Source organism: Alosa sapidissima, chromosome 21 (assembly GCF_018492685.1).
Source record: "Alosa sapidissima isolate fAloSap1 chromosome 21, fAloSap1.pri, whole genome shotgun sequence".
NCBI classification, from domain to species: domain Eukaryota; kingdom Metazoa; phylum Chordata; class Actinopteri; order Clupeiformes; family Clupeidae; genus Alosa; species Alosa sapidissima.
In genome coordinates, this window is record NC_055977.1 from 8,502,819 (window position 1) to 8,521,800 (window position 18,982).

Genomic DNA, 18,982 nt, shown 5'->3' on the forward strand with positions numbered 1-18,982 from the left:
GTAACCCTGATAAATTTCTAAGTTGTGCGATCTGATTCAGAAGCCGCTAATGCAGTGTTCTGCCATAGTTCTAAATCAGAATGTCCTACAATTCTAAGTACACCAGAATAATAATAGGCATCATCTACGGAGGGATACAAAGTCAGGGTGAAGTTAGCTGTGCTTGTGGGCTGTTTGAGTTTTACCAGGATTTCTTACAAAGACAACAGTTTCGTTTCATAACGATTTCCACAGACCACCTTTTTTTTTAAGCATCCAAATGAAAGATGCCTGAATGGCAATTCGTTTCATATTTCAAGATAATTTGTTGCTTTGTATGTAATTTACATAACTTGCACAAGGATGTTGATTGAATGGAAGTTGACATTAAACAATGAACATTGCTCTCGGAAGTTTGCAGTTTTTGTTGACAGCTTATTTTTCAATGCAGCTTAATGAGTGACGGCTGTCATATGCAATTTGTCCCAGTATTCAACGACCATCTTCATTCACATCTCTCTTGCAGTGAGCAGCTCTCAGGGTAGTATGACAAATCTCAGAATGTGAGGAAACCTTAAAAATCTCTCAAATGCATGCTTTTCACCTAACCAAGCCTGGAACAATGCAGTGAGGATGGAAAACATTCCAATCACATACTGAGCATTTTATTATTTCATATTATTTTGAAACGCTATCTTGCTATTTGAAAACAGGCGTTGCCCTAGAGAACTGTAGCAATGGCTAGCATGTTGAGTAATATCCCTAGAAAGCAAAGGAAGGGCTCATTAGGCAGGTGCTGCTGCTGTGGTGATAATAATCAGAGGCATGCTTCCTGCCTGACGGAGGAGGTTTGGTGACCTTCAGATGACCTCTGCTATTGATCAGGCGCCGACTGCGCGGTGCAGTGTGTCATTCTGGTGCACAGACGAGGGTGTTTACTAGCCCCAGAAAAAGCCTTCGCCGTCCTCCATTAATGCAGGTGTCGAGCAAATTGAGCTGCTGTTACTGTGTGTGTGTGTGTGTGTGTGTGTATGTCAGCAAGCTTGTAATTTACAGACTGAGAGAATACATTTGCACCCTTGTGCTTGGTATGTCTTTTGTATATGAAGCATCATATGCTTCAATGTTGGCTCTCCCTTCTGGCTGATAAGATGCAGTTAGAAAACACTAGTGGCCCTTTTGTGACAAGTCTAAAATGTATGTATGGTCTAGCCAGCCCATAATTTAAGTGCATTTAAGGTGTGTCCAAGTCTGCTTTTGCTAGTTTAAAGGTAGAATAAATAGTCAGGTGCATGGCTAAAAAATGGTTTACTTAGGTTTTGTAAACAAGCATGGGTGTGTTTTTGGCGTTACATCCAGTAAACCAAGGAGAGTGCCGTCTCCTAATCCCTTAAAGAGCCAGGAGGGGTTTAATCATGGCATGTTACTATTATGAGTATTATTACGGGCGCATCTCTGCAGAAGGAATCTGTTTGCACGCGAGACCATCTATGCAACCATCTATTGCTTTGCTGAAACAGGGATGTGTCCGTGACAAACGGAGTAGACTATAAATGCATTCTTGCCTTGCCATAATGAATCACGTACTGTAGGCTACAGCAAAACAAACTCTTACATTTAGTCGTTTACTTTCACAGTATTGATTGACTGGGGGTTTACAATCAAAAACATTACTAGGAAAAAAACAATACACCCCAATAACGTTCAAATGAGTGAATACAAATCCTAGGGACAATCAGCCAAGCATACTACAGTCTTTGCATTGTGTTGCTATGGCCTAGCCACTAGGCAGATCATCAACTATATTTCCTGATAATGTGCTCTCAAAATAACAGTGAAACATTGCACCTTTTACTTTAGGCCAGGTTTTCCTTGGTCAGTGGTGTAATCATTTTCAGTGGTGCCAAAATAGCATTGTGCGATCGATCAATCTGCCTGACCACACCTACATTTTTTCCACCGACTCCCCCCAGGGTGCATAAGTTGATTAGCTATTTATGCATCATGGGTGCTGGAAGGGAATAAGTGTGTTGGTTAAGACATGTATCACCTCTGGCTCTGTACAACCGGACATCAGATAGGGCCTAATGGCTTCATCAACATGAAAGTAACAGAATGAAGACATTTTGACCATTTCTTCACGAAAGGCACTGATTTGTATAAAGATTCGAGATAAAGAAAGCATTATATGCTTAGGCGATGCTTTCAAACCAACAGCGTCAGTGCCCTGATTTCATTTAACAGATCCCTGAGGGCTAAAGATTATGAGGACTCCATATGTCAGGACATGCTATTTCTGATATGCTAGATTTCTGCATTTGAGGAAAATTGTATCTATTCTAAAAGCCTGTCTTTAGTCAACGTGTTTACAAGTCACTGTTTGAGGATTAAATCAACAAGATGTAGTTCTTTCACCTTAAAATAACAGCTTCAATCTCATTGCCACCTCACATGTTCCTACAATATGGCGAATTGAGGTTTTGAAGTTGAAGACTAGGGTACCCAGTATGTTGAAAGGGTAATTCCTACACTCCAGGCAGCGCTGCCACCATCGACTTTTAAAGGCACCTAATCCTAACTCTAATCAGAACCCTAACCCTAACCTTAACCCATGCCTAACCCTAGCGCCTTCCAGGCAGCGCTGCCTTGAAGACAATGTTGGGGGCTTAAAACACCAAGAAACCCAAATAGCACTATGAATATTTTTTTTTTTTTCTAGACCAATTTGGTTCTCTCACCACAGCCATGGCATGCTCGTACTAACCACTAGATGTTAGCCCAGTGCATCTGTACAGTGGAGCTCTGTACTTTGCCTTGGTTTTATTCTGGTGTGATCCCAGAATGTTTGAGTCCTCTCGGTCTGTCCTGGTTGCCACTTTGTCCTCAGTGCCTCCTGTCCTCGGTGTCTCTCCTTCTCCCCACCTTTTCCCTTTTAACCTGGTTCCTATTTTAACTTCCTGTTTGGGCAACTGGTCCAGTCCCCCGTGGTCAGGTCTACGTGTCAAAGCTTTTTTTTTTCCCAGCAGCACATTCCCCCACGTCCCCTCCAACCCCCAGTATTCCATTCTCCTTCTACCAGGTTAAAACTATTTGTTGCCCAGAGCTTCTCTCATGTTTTCTCCTCTCCTCTCCCCTCTCTCTCTCTCCTGCTCTCCCGTACAGCAAGGACGCGCTGAGTTCTCATGGGAAGGAATCAATGTAAGTCTCTTTTGGATCATGTCCCTCCCTCCTGGTACCATCAACCAGATGTGAGCCAACTGGGAGTTCAGAGCTTTTGTGACGAGAGTTCAAAGTGTGCAGACAAGCTGTTGAAATTATGGCTTCAATGCCAGTCGAAACGACTAAACCTACTGCGGCCTCAGGGGCGTGTGGCTCAAACCTACGACCCCCTTACTTCTTCATTCATGCCTACTTTTAGTGGGCACCGTCTTCAAGCCCCATCTTGCGGAGGCATTTGGATTGGTTTAGTAATTCCAAATGCCATCACTTCTGCAAGTGTGCCCACCCATTTTTAGACCTCATTTCACAATGGTTGTCTCTACATGTATGCTATTATATGTTTGGCTATGAAAGGTTACTTTTGCCTAGTAGAGTTAGGCAAAGGCTGAGTGGGACGCTAAATATTACCGTGAGATTTCAAGCTCCAATGGCCCCTTCCCAACGGGGTGCGGGGGTGTTGGTGGGAGTGTGACCCAACTTTGCCTGATTGCTATTTTCTTTTGGGGGTGGGGGGGGATCCAGGGCCCGTTTGCTCATCTAAAATCTTCAGTAGTCTGTACCCATCACATACGCATTTCATAACCGGCATGTCAGTTCATCATTACTTGTTACCACGTTGTTAGGGCTGCTGGGAGGGGCTGCGATCACACATTCCAGCCTGCTGGAGGGCACATCAAGGAACCTTTACAAATACCGATATCATGCCCATTTGAAGATCATAGTAATCAGCCCAACCTCAAAACATTAGCGGGCGTCCAGGAATTATCACTCCACTACTGGTATTAGGCAAAAGAGAGCGCATGTCTACTTGGCATGGATGAGGTCCCGGGTTCACTCCCCGGCATCTCCATGCTCCTTTGGGGAGCGCTGTGGCGCAACAGGCTACAGCGCTTGTACCATGTACGGGTCCAAGTGCCCACGGGGACCCAGGTTTGAATCCGACCTGCGGTCATGTCCCGATCTCACCCCATCTCTCTCTCCCACTCGCTTCATGTCAATCTTCACAAATAAAGGCAAAAAGCCCAAACAATAAACTTAAAAATAGAGCGCATGACTCAAACCAAATAATGCTGATCCAGCACAGGACTCTAGGCTGCTCAGTGGGACGTATTTGACGTCAGGAGTGGACAGACATTAATCAGATGTAAGGCCGAGGACATTAAACTGTCCTCCTACTGTGGGCCTGGACATTCTCCGTTCAGTCTAACCTTCACAGTTCATTTCAGAGCATCTGAACTACGATGCAATCTTTCATTGTTCAGCCAAAGGCATCTCTACTGAGAGTTACCTTCAAGTTATATTCTTCTAATATAATATCTATAGAGCTTTCATTTTGACAATAGAACACCTATAGAGCATCTCAATAAAAAAACTTCCCGGAGAAGAAGAAAAGTTTGGGTTGCAGGGTTCAAGGTGAAAAAGAACTTTTGTATCACTATGCAGAGGACGTTGTCACGGACCTTAACCCTTTAAATATTATTTAGATTCACAGGGTAAAAAATGTATCATAATTCAGTGTATTGGGTGTTTTTAATTGGCTGTGTCAGCGAAGTTGGTGCCAGGTGCCCTGATGAAGTGCTAAATGTGAGTGATAATTGAAATGTACTGTGAGATTAACGCCATCTGTTTTCCTCTCTCTCTCTCTCTTGCTCGCCCTCGTTCTCTGTCATGTCCCTCTGATCTTCTGTACTTTTTGAATATGCAATATTTTCTCCATATTTTTCTGTCCTCTTTGACCCTGCTTCCACGCACATTCTTTTCTTTTTTTCCCCCTACACTTTCTCTTCTTTACATTGTCTTTTGTTTTCTTTATCTTTCTTTCAACCCCTTTCTTCATGACTTCTCTCATCCTGTTCCATGTTTTTTTTCTTCTTTGCTTCCTCTCTCTCTCTCTCTCTCTCTCTTTTCCCCACCTCCTCTCTCCCTTCGCAGCTCTCGATGGAGGACACTACCTCCATTCTGCCTCGTCTCAAGCGGCAGTCCAACCAGTACGGGATCGGTGCTTTGGCTAAGTCCTCTCTGACAGGTGTGTCAGGTGTGTGTCTGTCTCGGTAGCTGGTAATCGCCCCCATGTTGGCTCCAGGAGGAGGAGGAGGCGTGTGGAGTCAACATGGACGCCCCCGTGGGTACCCCCCCCCCCCCCTTTCCCGTTCTTCACCTCTCCCCACTCTCTTGCCTTCATTACAAATGCACGTCAATGGCCGCCCTTTGCGGCCATTGATGATGAGATTCAATCAGATCCAACGTCAGACCTCTTCCCACTTTACCCACTCCGAAACCAATCAAAAGCAAAAAATAAATAAAAAATAAATAAAAATCACCGCAGACTTTAAGGCATAAGTTATTTTACTGACAAAACGCGTCACCACGGGCTGTCTGCTGGGAAGTAAGGTGTTTTGTTGTGGAGTGTAGTCGTAGTGGTGTGCTGTGTTTCTTTTCATTTGAGTTCAGTTCAGTTCAGTTCAGTGTAGTCCTAGTGTGTTGTGGAGTGTTGCTGTGTTTATGCTGTGGTGGAAGTGACTGTATCTTATGTGACATGTGCATCTGTGTATGTATTACTTGATACAAATATACCTTTGTTCACTCTTACCTCAGGAACTAACTTTGGACAAAGATTTATTTCCCTGAGATGTTTTATTTTTTTATTTTTTATGCAACAACAATTTTGAGAGTAGTGAAAGTTATAGCATCACACCATTAATTACTCTTTCCAGAAAACAAGATAGGGCTATTTTTCAAAACAAAAACAATGTATTGTCTTCAGTGACAAGGAAATAAATAAAGGAAAACAAAAACAGGAATGCTATCTACGAGGCCAATTTGTTCTGCTCATGCCTTTGAGTCGCATTGTCTCTCTGACTGTTTTGCACTAATGCATATCCTTTTCTGACCACACATTTGCATTTTAATGAGAACGCTTTTTTTCCACAACACTGGTGCATTTGATGTTTCCTTACCCAATCCCCAATTCATTTATGTGTTGTATAATTAATCATGTGTTATAAATGAATTTCATGACTAACGCGTCTAAATGACGACGTAGCCCCCTCTTATCAGTTCCCACTCATTGCCCGTCACGCGAAGGTGCAGGGGATTCGTCAAGTCAACAAGGCTTGACAGATTCAGGCAGTTTCCATTGGCGCCATCCAATTTCATTTTCTCACTCTGCATTGGAGGCACTTCTGTCACGTCTGAGTCACAAGTGTGCAAAAAAAAAAAAAAAAGAGAAAAGACGAAAGCTCTGGCAGCAAACTGCCCGGCAACTCCTCATCATCTCCCTCCCTGAGAAACACTTTGTGTCTCCAGCGGTCTTTTAAACTCACACACCATTTCCTCCTCATCCTCTTCCTCAGGTGTGACCCGTTCCATGAAGGACAAAGTCACCAAGCCCACGGCCATGGCTCAGGGGCGCGTGGCTCACATGATCGAATGGCAGAGTTGGGGCACACCATCCGCCGGGCCAGAGGGGGGAGTGGGTCGGACCAACCTGAACCGCGAGAGAGAGAGGCGGCTAGAGCACGATCTTTACAGTGACCTCAGTGATGGGGAGAAGGAGGCCCGTTTTGCCGCCGGTGAGTTCAAGTCAACATGATAACTCATTAAGAAAACATGAGGGGGAAAAAAACCTTTCCTAATGCTAACACAAATGCTAATGCAACGCAGGCACTGAAATGTGCCTGGAACCTCCCCTATCCATCCCCTTGTGGAAAAAACTATAATATTAAGATTTCTATAGTAGTGTATAATACTTCTATGATGTTCCGTAATACCTCTATAATATCCTTCTCCTCTATAGTGTTCCTAGTACAGTCTTAAAGTACCTTTATAGGATGTCCTAAAATACTGTAACCTTTCTATAATATCGATACTAAGAACTAGATTGTATAGTATTCCTATAAGAATGCTATACTATTTTGTCCCAAACTTCTATAAGATGCCTATAGCTCTTTTTCGTAAGGGTCTTTAGTCTCACTTGTTATGCAGCTCTCTGTCACTGTGATAAAAAAAAACAAAAACAACTCTCCCTCTCTTCCGCTCTTTTCCTTCCCCAGGAGTGATGCAGCAGTTTGCCGTCTCTGAGGCTACGCTGCTGGGCTGGAATTCGATGGAGGGAGATGGCCTGTGTGCGGACTCCAATCAGGGCAGTGTGGCCCACCTGAGTGAGGGCAACCAGGACAGCATCACCAGTCGTGGTAAAGACACATCAGTTGCCTCTCTACCAATGACCCGGAGTACAAATTGTTACATTCACAACGTTACATTCACTTAGAAGCTATTCTAACACATCAAAAGTGACTGATGTACTGACTTACTGATGTACTGACTTACTTATTTTCTCCGCTGTACATTTCATCAATTTGTATTTTTCCTGGATGTGTTACATGGTCATTTTAGCTTCAGTAACACAAGCAATCTCTTGTATTATTACACCCCTGCCCTGTTAATCAATTCAGGGTTGCCATGCTGTGGAATTGCTAAGGGGTACATCTATTATTTGTTATACAGTAGTGAATGCCATTCCAACATGATAACAGAGATACTACGCCTCATGCTATTTGAGCATTACCTCATTGGCAGAGCAGAGAGACCATCTCTGTGGTTTACTACTCTCAATTTGTTTCTCAATCTGGTGGAGCAGGTTTGGTCTGGCATGTAGAGCCAACCATTGAAGTGACGGTCTAGGGCCCAGGAGTGTCTTCTGCCATCTTGTGCTGAGTGGTTTTGGCCCGAGTCTGTGTGTGGGTTGAGCTGTCACCAATAACTGTCACCTGCCCGTACCTAGTGCCTCCCGAGCTGCCGAGGAGCATATTGAAGATGAGCGTTGCCTGCTCAGCCCTGTGTGTGTGTGTGTGTGTGTGTGTGTGTGTGTGAAGAAGACATCAGGGGACATGAGGAGATTAGGGTCACACAAACAAATGGTTGCTGGCTTGGCACCACACACACACACACACCACACACACACACACACACACACACACACACACACACACACACACACTGGAGTGGATGTGAGCCAGTCTGTTCCTTCTTTGAAGTGCCACGACACCCAGAAGACTGAGAGACCCCGGAGGGGGTGATAAATGTGTGTATCTGTATATGTGTGTGTGTGTGTGTGTGTGTGTGTGTGTGTGTGTTGGGGGGGGGGGGGGGGGGGGGGGGGGGGGGGCACTTGGCACTTGGAGACATTGTATATTTCCAGAGAGGCCTCCAGCCATGACTGACACTTTTTGTTGTCTATTTGCATTAATCAACACGTAAACACACACACACACACACACACACACACAGAACCAATGGTTATTTGATATAATGGAAAATGCAAATAGTAGGAATGGCTGTGGATGTGGGCTCTCTCCATTGCAATGAGAGCCAGATGGGCTTGTGAAAGCAAACAGCTGCGCTTGACTTCACAGCAGCTGTATGTGAAACTCCTCTGAACAGCCACCTACCTGCTTCACTGATTGGTGCTCATCGCCCATGTTTGGGTGCTCCAACTCCTCCGCTCGGTCTACTTCAGTAGAGGTCGTGTCGCACTCAATGATTCGCACACACAAACACACACACACACACTCGTATGTACACACACGCATGCATTTATAAACACAGAGATGTAGGAGCATAGAAACATGTGATGTGCTCACAAACACACATGCACATACTGTGTAGAGATATACACCCACACATGTACACATATCCCTCCCCCCTCCAAACACACACACAGACATACACACACACACACACTGCATCCGCCATCAGTCACACTCACACGCTGACATGCATGTGCATGTACATATACACACAGAAACACAAATTCAGCGCACCCCACAAACACACCCATCTAAAGTGATGGACTGGGCTTGACCTGATTGATATTGTTTACCCCTCTGACTGATATGTCCTCACCCCCGTTTGACAGGTCTCAGAGGTGTGATACGGCTTTATTTACTGCTCACAGGAGGCTGTGTGGAGGCACTCCAAATGGCAACAGAGCCCTTGGGCAGCACGCACACAGATAATAATGGTGTTGTGTGCGCATTGCAGCGCAGGCTGGGCAAACTCAATCCGTGACCTGGAGCAGGGAGCAGGGCCAGGGCACAGGAAAAACGCTGGAGATGGGTCTGATGACTGGTGAAGTGTGAAGCACAGATATTAAAAAGATAGAGGGAGAGAGGAGGCTGACAATGTTTAATCCATATGTACATCCACACAATATCTCTGAGATGGATGTTGTGGGCATTCTGCTCATTGTTGTGGCCATTCTGCTCATTTTGTGTGCATTCTACTCATTGTTGTGGGCATTCTGCTCATTGTTAAGGGCATTCTACTCATTGTTGTGGTCATTCTACTCATTTTGTGTGCATTCTACTCATTGTTAAGGGCATTCTACTCATTTTGTGTGCATTCTACTCATTGTTAAAGGCATTCTACTCATTGTTGTGGGCATTCTGTTCATTGTTAAGGGCATTCTACTCATTGTTGTGGGCATTCTACTCATTGTTAGGGGCATTCTACTCATTGTTGTGGGCATTCTGCTCATTGTTGTGGGCATTTGTTGGAGGTACTGTTTTACCAATCTTATCAATATTATTGGTAAAACATTATCAAGTTAATGTTTTGCCAATCTTATCATTTACCTGTTGCTTCTCGATTAGAATTTCTATGCCTTTTGGGTTGTTTATTTGGTAGACATGTAGAATTTCAACTTTTGGGAAAAGTTACTCTGCATCATATACTTATGGGGAATGAAACATTTTGAATGGTATAAGAGAGCAAATTCAACTTACGAGGATTGTTTTAGATAAAATAATACATAACAGAGAGAAAAGCTCACTTCCTTACACAGTGAGCCTCTACAGCTTGTACCTCTCTGGTCCTCTCCTCATAATCAGGGCTGGATGAAGAACAGCAAGGGCCCTGGGGCTACAGCTAAACACAGCACACCCTCAAATTATAACCAATATTTTCAGGCCATCTAGGAAATGCTCCAATTTGCAACCGGAAGGAAATGGCACATCATAGCTATACCATCAACACAAGACAAGGCACTCACACACTATGCACACGTGCGCGAGCGCACACACACACACACACACACACACACACACACACACACACACACACACAGTTTTGTGTTGTAGCAGCATTTCATTAATGAAAACTCCACACCAGTTGTGAGCAACCTCATGAGTTTGTGTTAATTACAATGACCTCAATGATCCTATAAATCTAAGTTGAGCACAGTACACAATATAAAAAAATGTGTATAGGGAAGATTATATTAATGTAATAAACATTAATGTCCAGCTAGAGCCCCAATGTTTTTCAGTGTTGTCTTCATCCATCATCTCCTTTGCATTCAGAACTGCTCTCAGGGTTTCGTTGATGGCAGTTGCCGCTGGTAGCTTGCATGTAAAGCCTGTATGCTCATTACAGCGGATCTTTTAAGATGTTTAAGATGCTGGTATCTAACTTTGTGCCTCCTCTAAAGCACATTTCACAGTTCGAGTATGTGATTGCTGACAATTTTCGTTGTACATGTATTATCATGGAATGATCACTTTTTCCAGACACCTACTAAGCGTACAGAAATGTACACATATAGACTGTCTAGACTACAAAATAACAGCCTACTCGTAGCCTTGAACAACTTGTTGCATCCTTACACATGAACTATAAACAGGTTACAATCTGAAGTAGGTCTACATCCTCTGCCAACCATTAGCCCCATTAAATTGATGTGGCCTCTTTTCTCTATCAACCAGGGCTTTGGCAGTCTGCAGGCCCTGGGTCTTCAGCCCCACCCAGCTCAATACTTCATTGTTACAGGCAGGCTACAACAATTAGCTTCCACTGTATTCAATTGAATTGGTCTACACCAGAACAGATAGTGGCGCATACTTTCAAAAATAATTAGACCAGTTTTCTAAAACTATTTTTATGCTCTGCGAACGGAATGCTTCAGTTACGTGCAGGGGTGCTGCTAGAAAATTTGGGCCCTATGACAGATTATATACTATGATAGATATATTATATATACTATTCTCAGGAGGGCTCTCTGGGGGGCCCCTGTCAGTGCTGGGCCCTTAGAATCCCCTAAACCCCCCCCAGCGGCGCCCCTGGTTACGTGCCTAGTGTAGCCTGCTATTTCATCTGGCTCTGCTCACAACCTCCTACTTCTCCATCCTCTCCTGTTCTCCTCGTCCCTTTAGACCAGCCCCTGCACCACTCCACCGCGGACGTGTGGCCTCACACCTACGTCTCGCAGGGCCTCTACTGCCTCTCCTCGTCTGACGCCTGGGAGCCAATCAGCAGCGAGCCCTCGGGTGTGGCCTCCCCCGCCGCTGGCTCCTACGTCCTGGCGGGCAGCACCTCTGGCGAGGGCTACGAGGGTAACCAAGGCAACCACACCCAGTTCCTGTCCCAGAATCAGCATCTCTCGCTGCAACAGCAGAACCACCTGCAGCAGCTGCACCAGATCCACCAGTACCAGCAGCAGCAGCTTCTGCACTACCAGCAGCAACAGGTAAACTACAATTCCCAGCAGCCTCTGCACTACCAGCAGCAACAGGTACAATTTCCAGCAGCCTCTGCACTACCAGCAGCAACGGGTAAACTACAATTCCCAGCAGCCTCTGCACTACCAGCATCCTCGCAGCATTATGGGTTTTTTCATTAGCTACCGGTACTTGGGGAAATAGGAAAGTTCCAGCCTCCGAGCGGGAGAATACACCTGAGTGGCTGTCAAACTAAGAGAGTCCCACTAAGATAAATACATGTAATTCTAATCAGTCAATTACAGTCATTAGTCATTAGTCATTAATCAAAATGTTTGTAAAGGTTCCAAACATATTGTTCTTTGTAAAAAAGCTTATGTGTAGATCATTACATTGTTATATACATGGATGTGAAGGAGCAATGGTAGTGTCACTGCTTGACAATCTGTTGCCCGGGTTTGATTCTCGAGTCTGTGTCGCTTTGAAGTGCCTGCTATATTCATTCAACTTCAACATTCATTCTGCTGCTTTGAATATTTTCACCGTCTAGCAGGTTCCATTCATTTTGAAGTATCTGTGCCAGCAGAAGCTTTTTGTGTTATCTGCTGCAACAGGCGTTAGTGGAACTATAATTTACACCTATGCCAGAGACCTAGCATTGGGGGAGCACGGGGAAGTGGGAACGCTGGCAGTATTCACTCCTTGAAAAATGCTTATTTCAAGCCGTTCTTTAATCACAAACCATTAGATGGCCCATAGAGCTGCCATCGATACTACAGTGTATGTGTTTTTACTTTAGTGCATTTCTAGCAAATATGCGCCACATTTCACAAGCTACTGAATATGGGAAGCAGACAAAAATATGGACACTGAATAGATTTTCAAAATGCACTGATGCCAGATGGATGTGTGAGATCTTTGGAGGGTAAATGGTGGGACATGGTACAAAATGGCAGTACAAAATGTGCTTCCAGTACTTTTCTTACATCAATTTGGAATTGAAATACTCGGCTGTCTCTGAGCCCTGACTGCTATTAGCCACAGATGGAGTGGCGTCCACATTTACAACAGAGGTAATTTCACCCTCAGGAGTTACTAATCACGACTGAGATTAATTTCTTCAACACTTTAACAGTCTACTCTCTCCCCTTGCTCTGTTGCCTCTCGCCTCACAGGCCCTGGATCATCGTTTCCACAGCAACCCTCACTCCCTGCAAGCCACGCCTAACAGCACCATCCACAGTCTGGGCCTGCCCACTCACCCACGATTGGCTGACCTGTGGGCGTCGGCTCAGGTGGAGATCGCTGGACAGATGGCTCCCATGAACATGATGGACGGGGGCGTGGCCGAGACAATGGGGGAGGAGTTTGATGCGGAAAGCGAAAGCATGACCGAGCAACAGGAGGAGGAGACCAAGGTCAGTTCCCAAATTGATCATCATATTCCCACTATGATATTCCCACTATCCTACTGCATGATATTCCCACTATCCTAATGCATGATATTCCTACTATCCTACTACATGATATTCCCACTATCCTACTGCATGATATTCCCACTATCCTAATGCATGACACTCATACTATCCTACTGCATGATATTCCCACTATCCTACTGCATGATATTCCCACTATCCTACTGCATGATATTCCCACTATCCTAATGCATGACACTCATACTATCCTACTGCATGATATTCCCACTATCCTACTGCATGATATTCCTACTATCCTACTGCATGATATTCCCACTATCCTAATGCATGACACTCATACTATCCTACTGCATGATATTCCCTAGCCTGGAGGCCAGCTGGAATTTATCCCGCCCACAAAATTTGATGACAGGACATTTGGTCAGGAGCTTCTTCATCAAGAAGTCGCTATACTTGAATAAGATGTGTTCGTCCCAATCAAATCGTTTTGGTGGGCTTTACATGATGATGGACAGATGCACAACAGTGTATAAGTATAGTATAAGTATATATACTCTTTTGATTCTGTGAGGGAAATTTGGTCTCTGCATTTATCCCAATCCGTGAATTAGTGAAACACACACAGCACACCGTGTACACACAGTGAGGTGAAGCACACACTAATCCCGGCGCAGTAAGCTGCCTGCATCAACAGCGGCGCTCGGGGAGCAGTGAGGGGTTAGGTGCCTTGCTCAAGGCTGCCCATCTTTAGATGATTAGATTGATCATGAAATTCTTACTGTTCTACTGCATATTTACAGTTTGTTTCCATACAACCCGCTTCACTGTTTTTTTCATCATCAAATAATCTGCATGCTTAAGGACCTAAAATCCTGACAAAAGTAGGCTATGTGTAGTGAATTTTAATCAGTGCTGCACTTTTCAATCTTATAACTAGTCTTAGGAAAGTGTGTTGGGCCTTTTAAAAGAGCAGTACAGTATAACTGCAATGTGTTGTTGTTGTTGTTGTTGATGATTTGGTGTATTAGTAGTAGTACTACAGTAGTACTAGTTTGGATATACCTTGATTTGTCTCATTTTACTAACTCAGTTTGATCTTCTGATAAATATGTTAGAGTAATCTGGTGCTTTTTGTCTTCCTGGCCATGGTCACAAACAAGGTCATGTAAGGCAACTCTGTGATGTAGCTAAAAGCTGTTTTGACAACTCTGAAAGCCTCCGCTATTCCATGGGAAGCCGAGATACTTCACTTAATTAATCTACACATGGTATATATCGGAGTTTCAAACAAATTCACATTATGAGATTGGATAGAAACCAAGCTTATGAGAACATTAAGCTGTTAATTGCTGTGCAGACATGCAATTACAGTTCTCCATGACAACTCATTTAACACAACATTGATCCATAACTCTGATTATGGTTATAGCATTTGTCATTTAAACAATTAAAGAGATGACATTTAAAGACCATTGCTGACTTTGGCTCAAAGCAGATTTAGAAGACTTTTGTGGGAAGCTTCAAACGGTCACTTCTAAGGACTCATTCCCTCTGACTCGACCTTTACGGGTACAGAAACTTCAAAAGGTCACATTCCACACATTTTTTTTTTTACACAACTAGCAATGCCATCTGTTTTTTTTTTTCTTACGATGTTTTGATGTTCATTCCTCTCCCCTGCTGTTCCAATCCAACTCTGCTCCCACTCCCTAGGAGGACGAGATCACGTTAACCTTGGAACCCGAGTCTGGCTCGCCGCTACCGACCACAACACAGCCGTCGCCGCGGGAGACCCTCAGCCCCTCCTGGGCCGACGGACCCATCCCCCCTGTGCCCTTCTTTTCCACTGCCGAGCCGGGCGCAGAGTACGCGCCTTTCGAGGTCACGTCCTGCATTGTCCAGTCTCTGGAGGAGAAGGATGAGGAGCTGGCGGCGGCAAAAGAGGAGGGCTCCGTGGTTGTCGTGGCGACCAACTGACGTGCGACAGCCCGCTAGGCTCTTTTTTTTTTCCAAGCCAGTAAATAAAAATGGACCACCGAGCTAAACAAACACCTTAATAATCAACCAGTTACACTAATCTCCATCCTCTTCCCCTAACCCCCTCCCTCCATCACCACCACTCACTATTAACCCTACTGAATGAACTGAACATGTGGTTCTGGGGCTCTAGACGTGAAAAACAAATGGATGGACAAGCGGATCGGACAGCAATTGGGGAGACCTTGTTAGACAGGTGCTTCTGCGAGCTAAGGCTGGAAGAACAAAAGCAGAATTCATAAGAGTGTGTGGTTATGTCATTAGCACTCCAGCGAGGCCGGGAACAAGTCATTTTGTGAAGCGGCACAGAAGAAGGAGAAGAAGAAGAAGAAGAGATAGCAAGGACACGAGCACAGAGAGGGGGGAGTGCGAGCAAGAGGAGCGCAATATAAGAGAGCCAAACCAACCAAAAGAAAGTGCATGCTTTTGAACTATTTACAAAAAAAGATTCAAATCTAACAGTATACATAGTAATAATATTGATTTTTGTAATAAAATAAAAAGCCAATGAAACAGTATATGTATTTACATGTATGTGTGAAGGTGTGAATGTGTGTGTGGGTGTGTTTGTGTGCGTTCATGGGTGAGTGTACTCTACGTGTGTATGTATAAAATTATATTCTGAAATCATATTACCAGTTTGCCTGTTGGCAGTGATGTTGTGTGAAATGTTTCCTATGTTATTTATTACCAACATATCCACACACACACACACACACACACATACTCACATATAGACACATACACAAATGGACACATACATACATGCACAAATACACACATTTGTAAAACACACACACACACACACATGCACACACACACACACACATGCACACACACACACACACATGCACACACACGTGCTCTTTGTATAATCAAGCACAATACTGCCCAGTTTAAAACAGTGCTGCCCAATTTACCATCATAACGTATTGTAAATCCTACTACATATGCACTAGAGACTGGACCAAACTTAAAAGAATGTATTGCACACACCGAGTGACAAAAATCATGTTTTGAATTACTTACAATAGTAAATGTTGCTTTGTATTATTATTATTTTTGTACTTTATCACCAAGCTGCTCAACGTTGATTTGCACTGAACGTCATGTGAGAGGGACTGAGCTGCTGCCAACCTGCATTATCTTCTGACTGGCAATTCAGTGAAGCCAAGACTGTGGAGCAGAGTGCATTTTGTAGATGGACCCCATTGTTTGCCCCCCCTTTAGCCGTAGCGTCTGGACTTGTGGAGATCTAGGGGATATGTGTTTGCCTGGATGAAGACGAGAGAGCAAGAATGGACCTTTATTTCAGTTAACTCTGTTTTGGATTGATTCGGCATGCAGTGTTGATACTGATGAATGACAGTAATTGATTCAGTGTGATTTTTCTAATTTATTATTTTCAGTTCAATCCATTTTTTATTTTTTTTTAAGTTCGCTACAGCAGTGGCTCACCAGCTGTACTGCAAAATCAACACATCATATATTACATGCCTAGTGAATAGTAGCAGGCTCCCTCTAGTGGTTCAAATGGATTATGTTGCCAGCTATCCTGCAGAGACATCCTGTGTCATTAGGCTGTGGATACCTTGCACTGTGCAATAAAGACACACAGGATTGTGGCTCTCATCTTGAAGTGTGCAATTTGCCACTGAAATTATAGCATTAGCACTACCTGTTTGTTTCTAAGGCAGTATTAGTTTACACAAAGACCTTCATGTAAATAAAATATTCTTGAGCCAGAAAGAGAGAAAAAAAAGATATCAAGTGGAGGTCAGTCTACATTTGGTCTGAGAATAGCTCTTGGTCCTTGAATCTCGTCGGTTCGGGTTACATCTGAGCATTTCGAATGGATAACAAAAGAAATCAATTTCAATTCGATTAAAAAAAAAGATCACGTTCACGTGTCAAGCAACCCCATCCCCAAATGATGCACTAAGGCATTGTTTTCAAAATGTTCTAATATGTGAAGTGGTTCTAATGTGTGATATGATTTTAGATAATATGCTTTGAGTTCTTAGCTGATTTTTTTCTGACCTTGGAACTGTGGGACTAGCTTGTCCATATAGCTTTGATTTTTCCACAGAGAAAAAAGGCTTTGGGCACAGCAGGCAGGGTCAACAGCTTTTATTTTCTGAACCTGCCCTCCCTATTTTGCACCAGAACCCAAACATAATGCAGTAACTGTATGGTGTGTTTCTCTGGCTGCCCCTTGGGCTGAAACTCAATTCTCTGAGAGGGCTGTGCCCCAAGATGGCACGGGGCAGGGTATCTTCTGTCCACAGGTTTTCCCAGAGAGGGAGGGAGAGGGATACGTTGACCTTATAACACAGGTTCCTACAGCTGATTATTAGTCATTCCCTGTCTACTAGCATTAGGTCAGTAAGATAGCCAGAGCAAAGGCTGGTGTTTAGACAAAAGTTTGTTTTCGAATGATATTTCCTGGTGGACTCACAAAAAAGGGACAGAGCTTATGATTTCATGATTAAATTACTTCTTTTTAAAACTGTATTTTATGTTGGTGAGTGGAGAGAGACACTGACTTGAAACATATTGATTCTTGTTGTTATTCTTATGCAACAGTGGGATTAAATTTATTTTTGTATGATATTATTGGGACACTTCAGGCTAATGTGCATTTAAAAAAAAAAATACTGTTGTTAAATGTCCCACATAGTAATTTAGGCATAGGTGAGAATGAATTCACAAGAGAGAACTACAGCTGTCTGAATAAAATGCAGCTGGCAGATAGCGTAATGGTCTATTTTTGTATTCATTCATTACTTTCCATTATAGCCGTTGCAAGCCTAATTTGCCTTCTTTTGTTGGCCATTCAGACGCTGTCTCCTCATTTACGTCCTCACCATGTCTGTGTCTCATGGAACGAGAATCATTTAAACCACTGACAGACCGACAGACATCGAGACTCAGCTCAGCCGTCAGACTTGGCAGACATAAACCTCTCCAGCTCCCTTGTCATGCTGACCATGTGCATTTTTATCTGTTGTAAATAAATGGTCCACCCATGTGACCTCTGGAAGTGTCTTTATTAATGAGTGTTCGAAGCTCAGTTCTGAAAACTGCATAAAACTCTGATAAAGTGGTCTATATGTCTCTATAAAACTCACGGATAAAGTGCTCTATAGGCATTATAATGGCATGAATATCCTTAAATAAATTAAGTTTGTTATGTATTAATCTGTTTTTACAGAGTAGTTTATTATTATAGTCATTTTTTTTTTTCAAATGTCTTCACAAGATGCGGCTAAATCACACACTCAAATGTACGATATGTATATTTTTCCTTTTACATATGGCCCATAGGACCCATCTATAGTACTTAACATGGCAGACACTGAAAAAAACACAATACTTTGTTATTGTCATAGAACTTTATTTATAAATAACATATTAAATATAATTTATCTTCTGATCATTTACTCTAAAATAATTTAAGCAATTCCATATATCTCTATTCCAAAGATGTTGATCTGTAAAATATCAGCTGCAACAAAAAACACTGTAATATTAGCAGTGGTTATGAATCCCAACCAACCCCACATGTGACATCAAAAAAGATGAATAGAAGACTACGAACAGGACTCCACACAAACTCTGAGACATGAAACACATAGAGATACACCTTGAGTGTTAAAACACACAGAGACACATTTGGAACATCAAGAGCGCAGACATTCTTCTGATGATGAAGAACCTGCCAGTTTAAAGACATACGGATCAACCTGAGAGAGAAAAAGAGAGAGAGAGAATGTGTATGTGTGTGTGAGAGAGAGAGGAAATAGAGGACATGAT

General features: G+C 43.3%; 1 protein-coding gene across 6 annotated transcripts in view; it reads left to right on the forward strand.

The window, feature by feature from the left end:
- fam131ba (family with sequence similarity 131 member Ba) overlaps positions 1-18,197 on the forward strand; it is a 41,593-nt gene extending 23,396 nt beyond the window's left edge. For 3 of the 6 annotated variants that reach the window (XM_042075842.1, XM_042075844.1, XM_042075841.1), the window contains exons 3-8: positions 5,131-5,233; positions 6,552-6,770; positions 7,251-7,391; positions 11,409-11,722; positions 12,869-13,111; positions 14,843-17,873. In XM_042075842.1, the coding sequence (XP_041931776.1) occupies positions 5,137-5,233; positions 6,552-6,770; positions 7,251-7,391; positions 11,409-11,722; positions 12,869-13,111; positions 14,843-15,106 (1,278 nt within the window). In that variant the 5' untranslated portion in view covers positions 5,131-5,136 and the 3' untranslated portion in view covers positions 15,107-17,873. Of the gene's footprint in view, positions 1-3,141; positions 3,178-5,130; positions 5,234-6,551; positions 6,771-7,250; positions 7,392-11,408; positions 11,723-12,868; positions 13,112-14,842; positions 17,874-18,006 lie in introns of those variants that run through there. The other 3 variants (XM_042075843.1, XM_042075840.1, XM_042075839.1) reach the window with 3 other exon arrangements.
- The last annotated feature ends 785 nt before the right edge of the window (positions 18,198-18,982 follow it).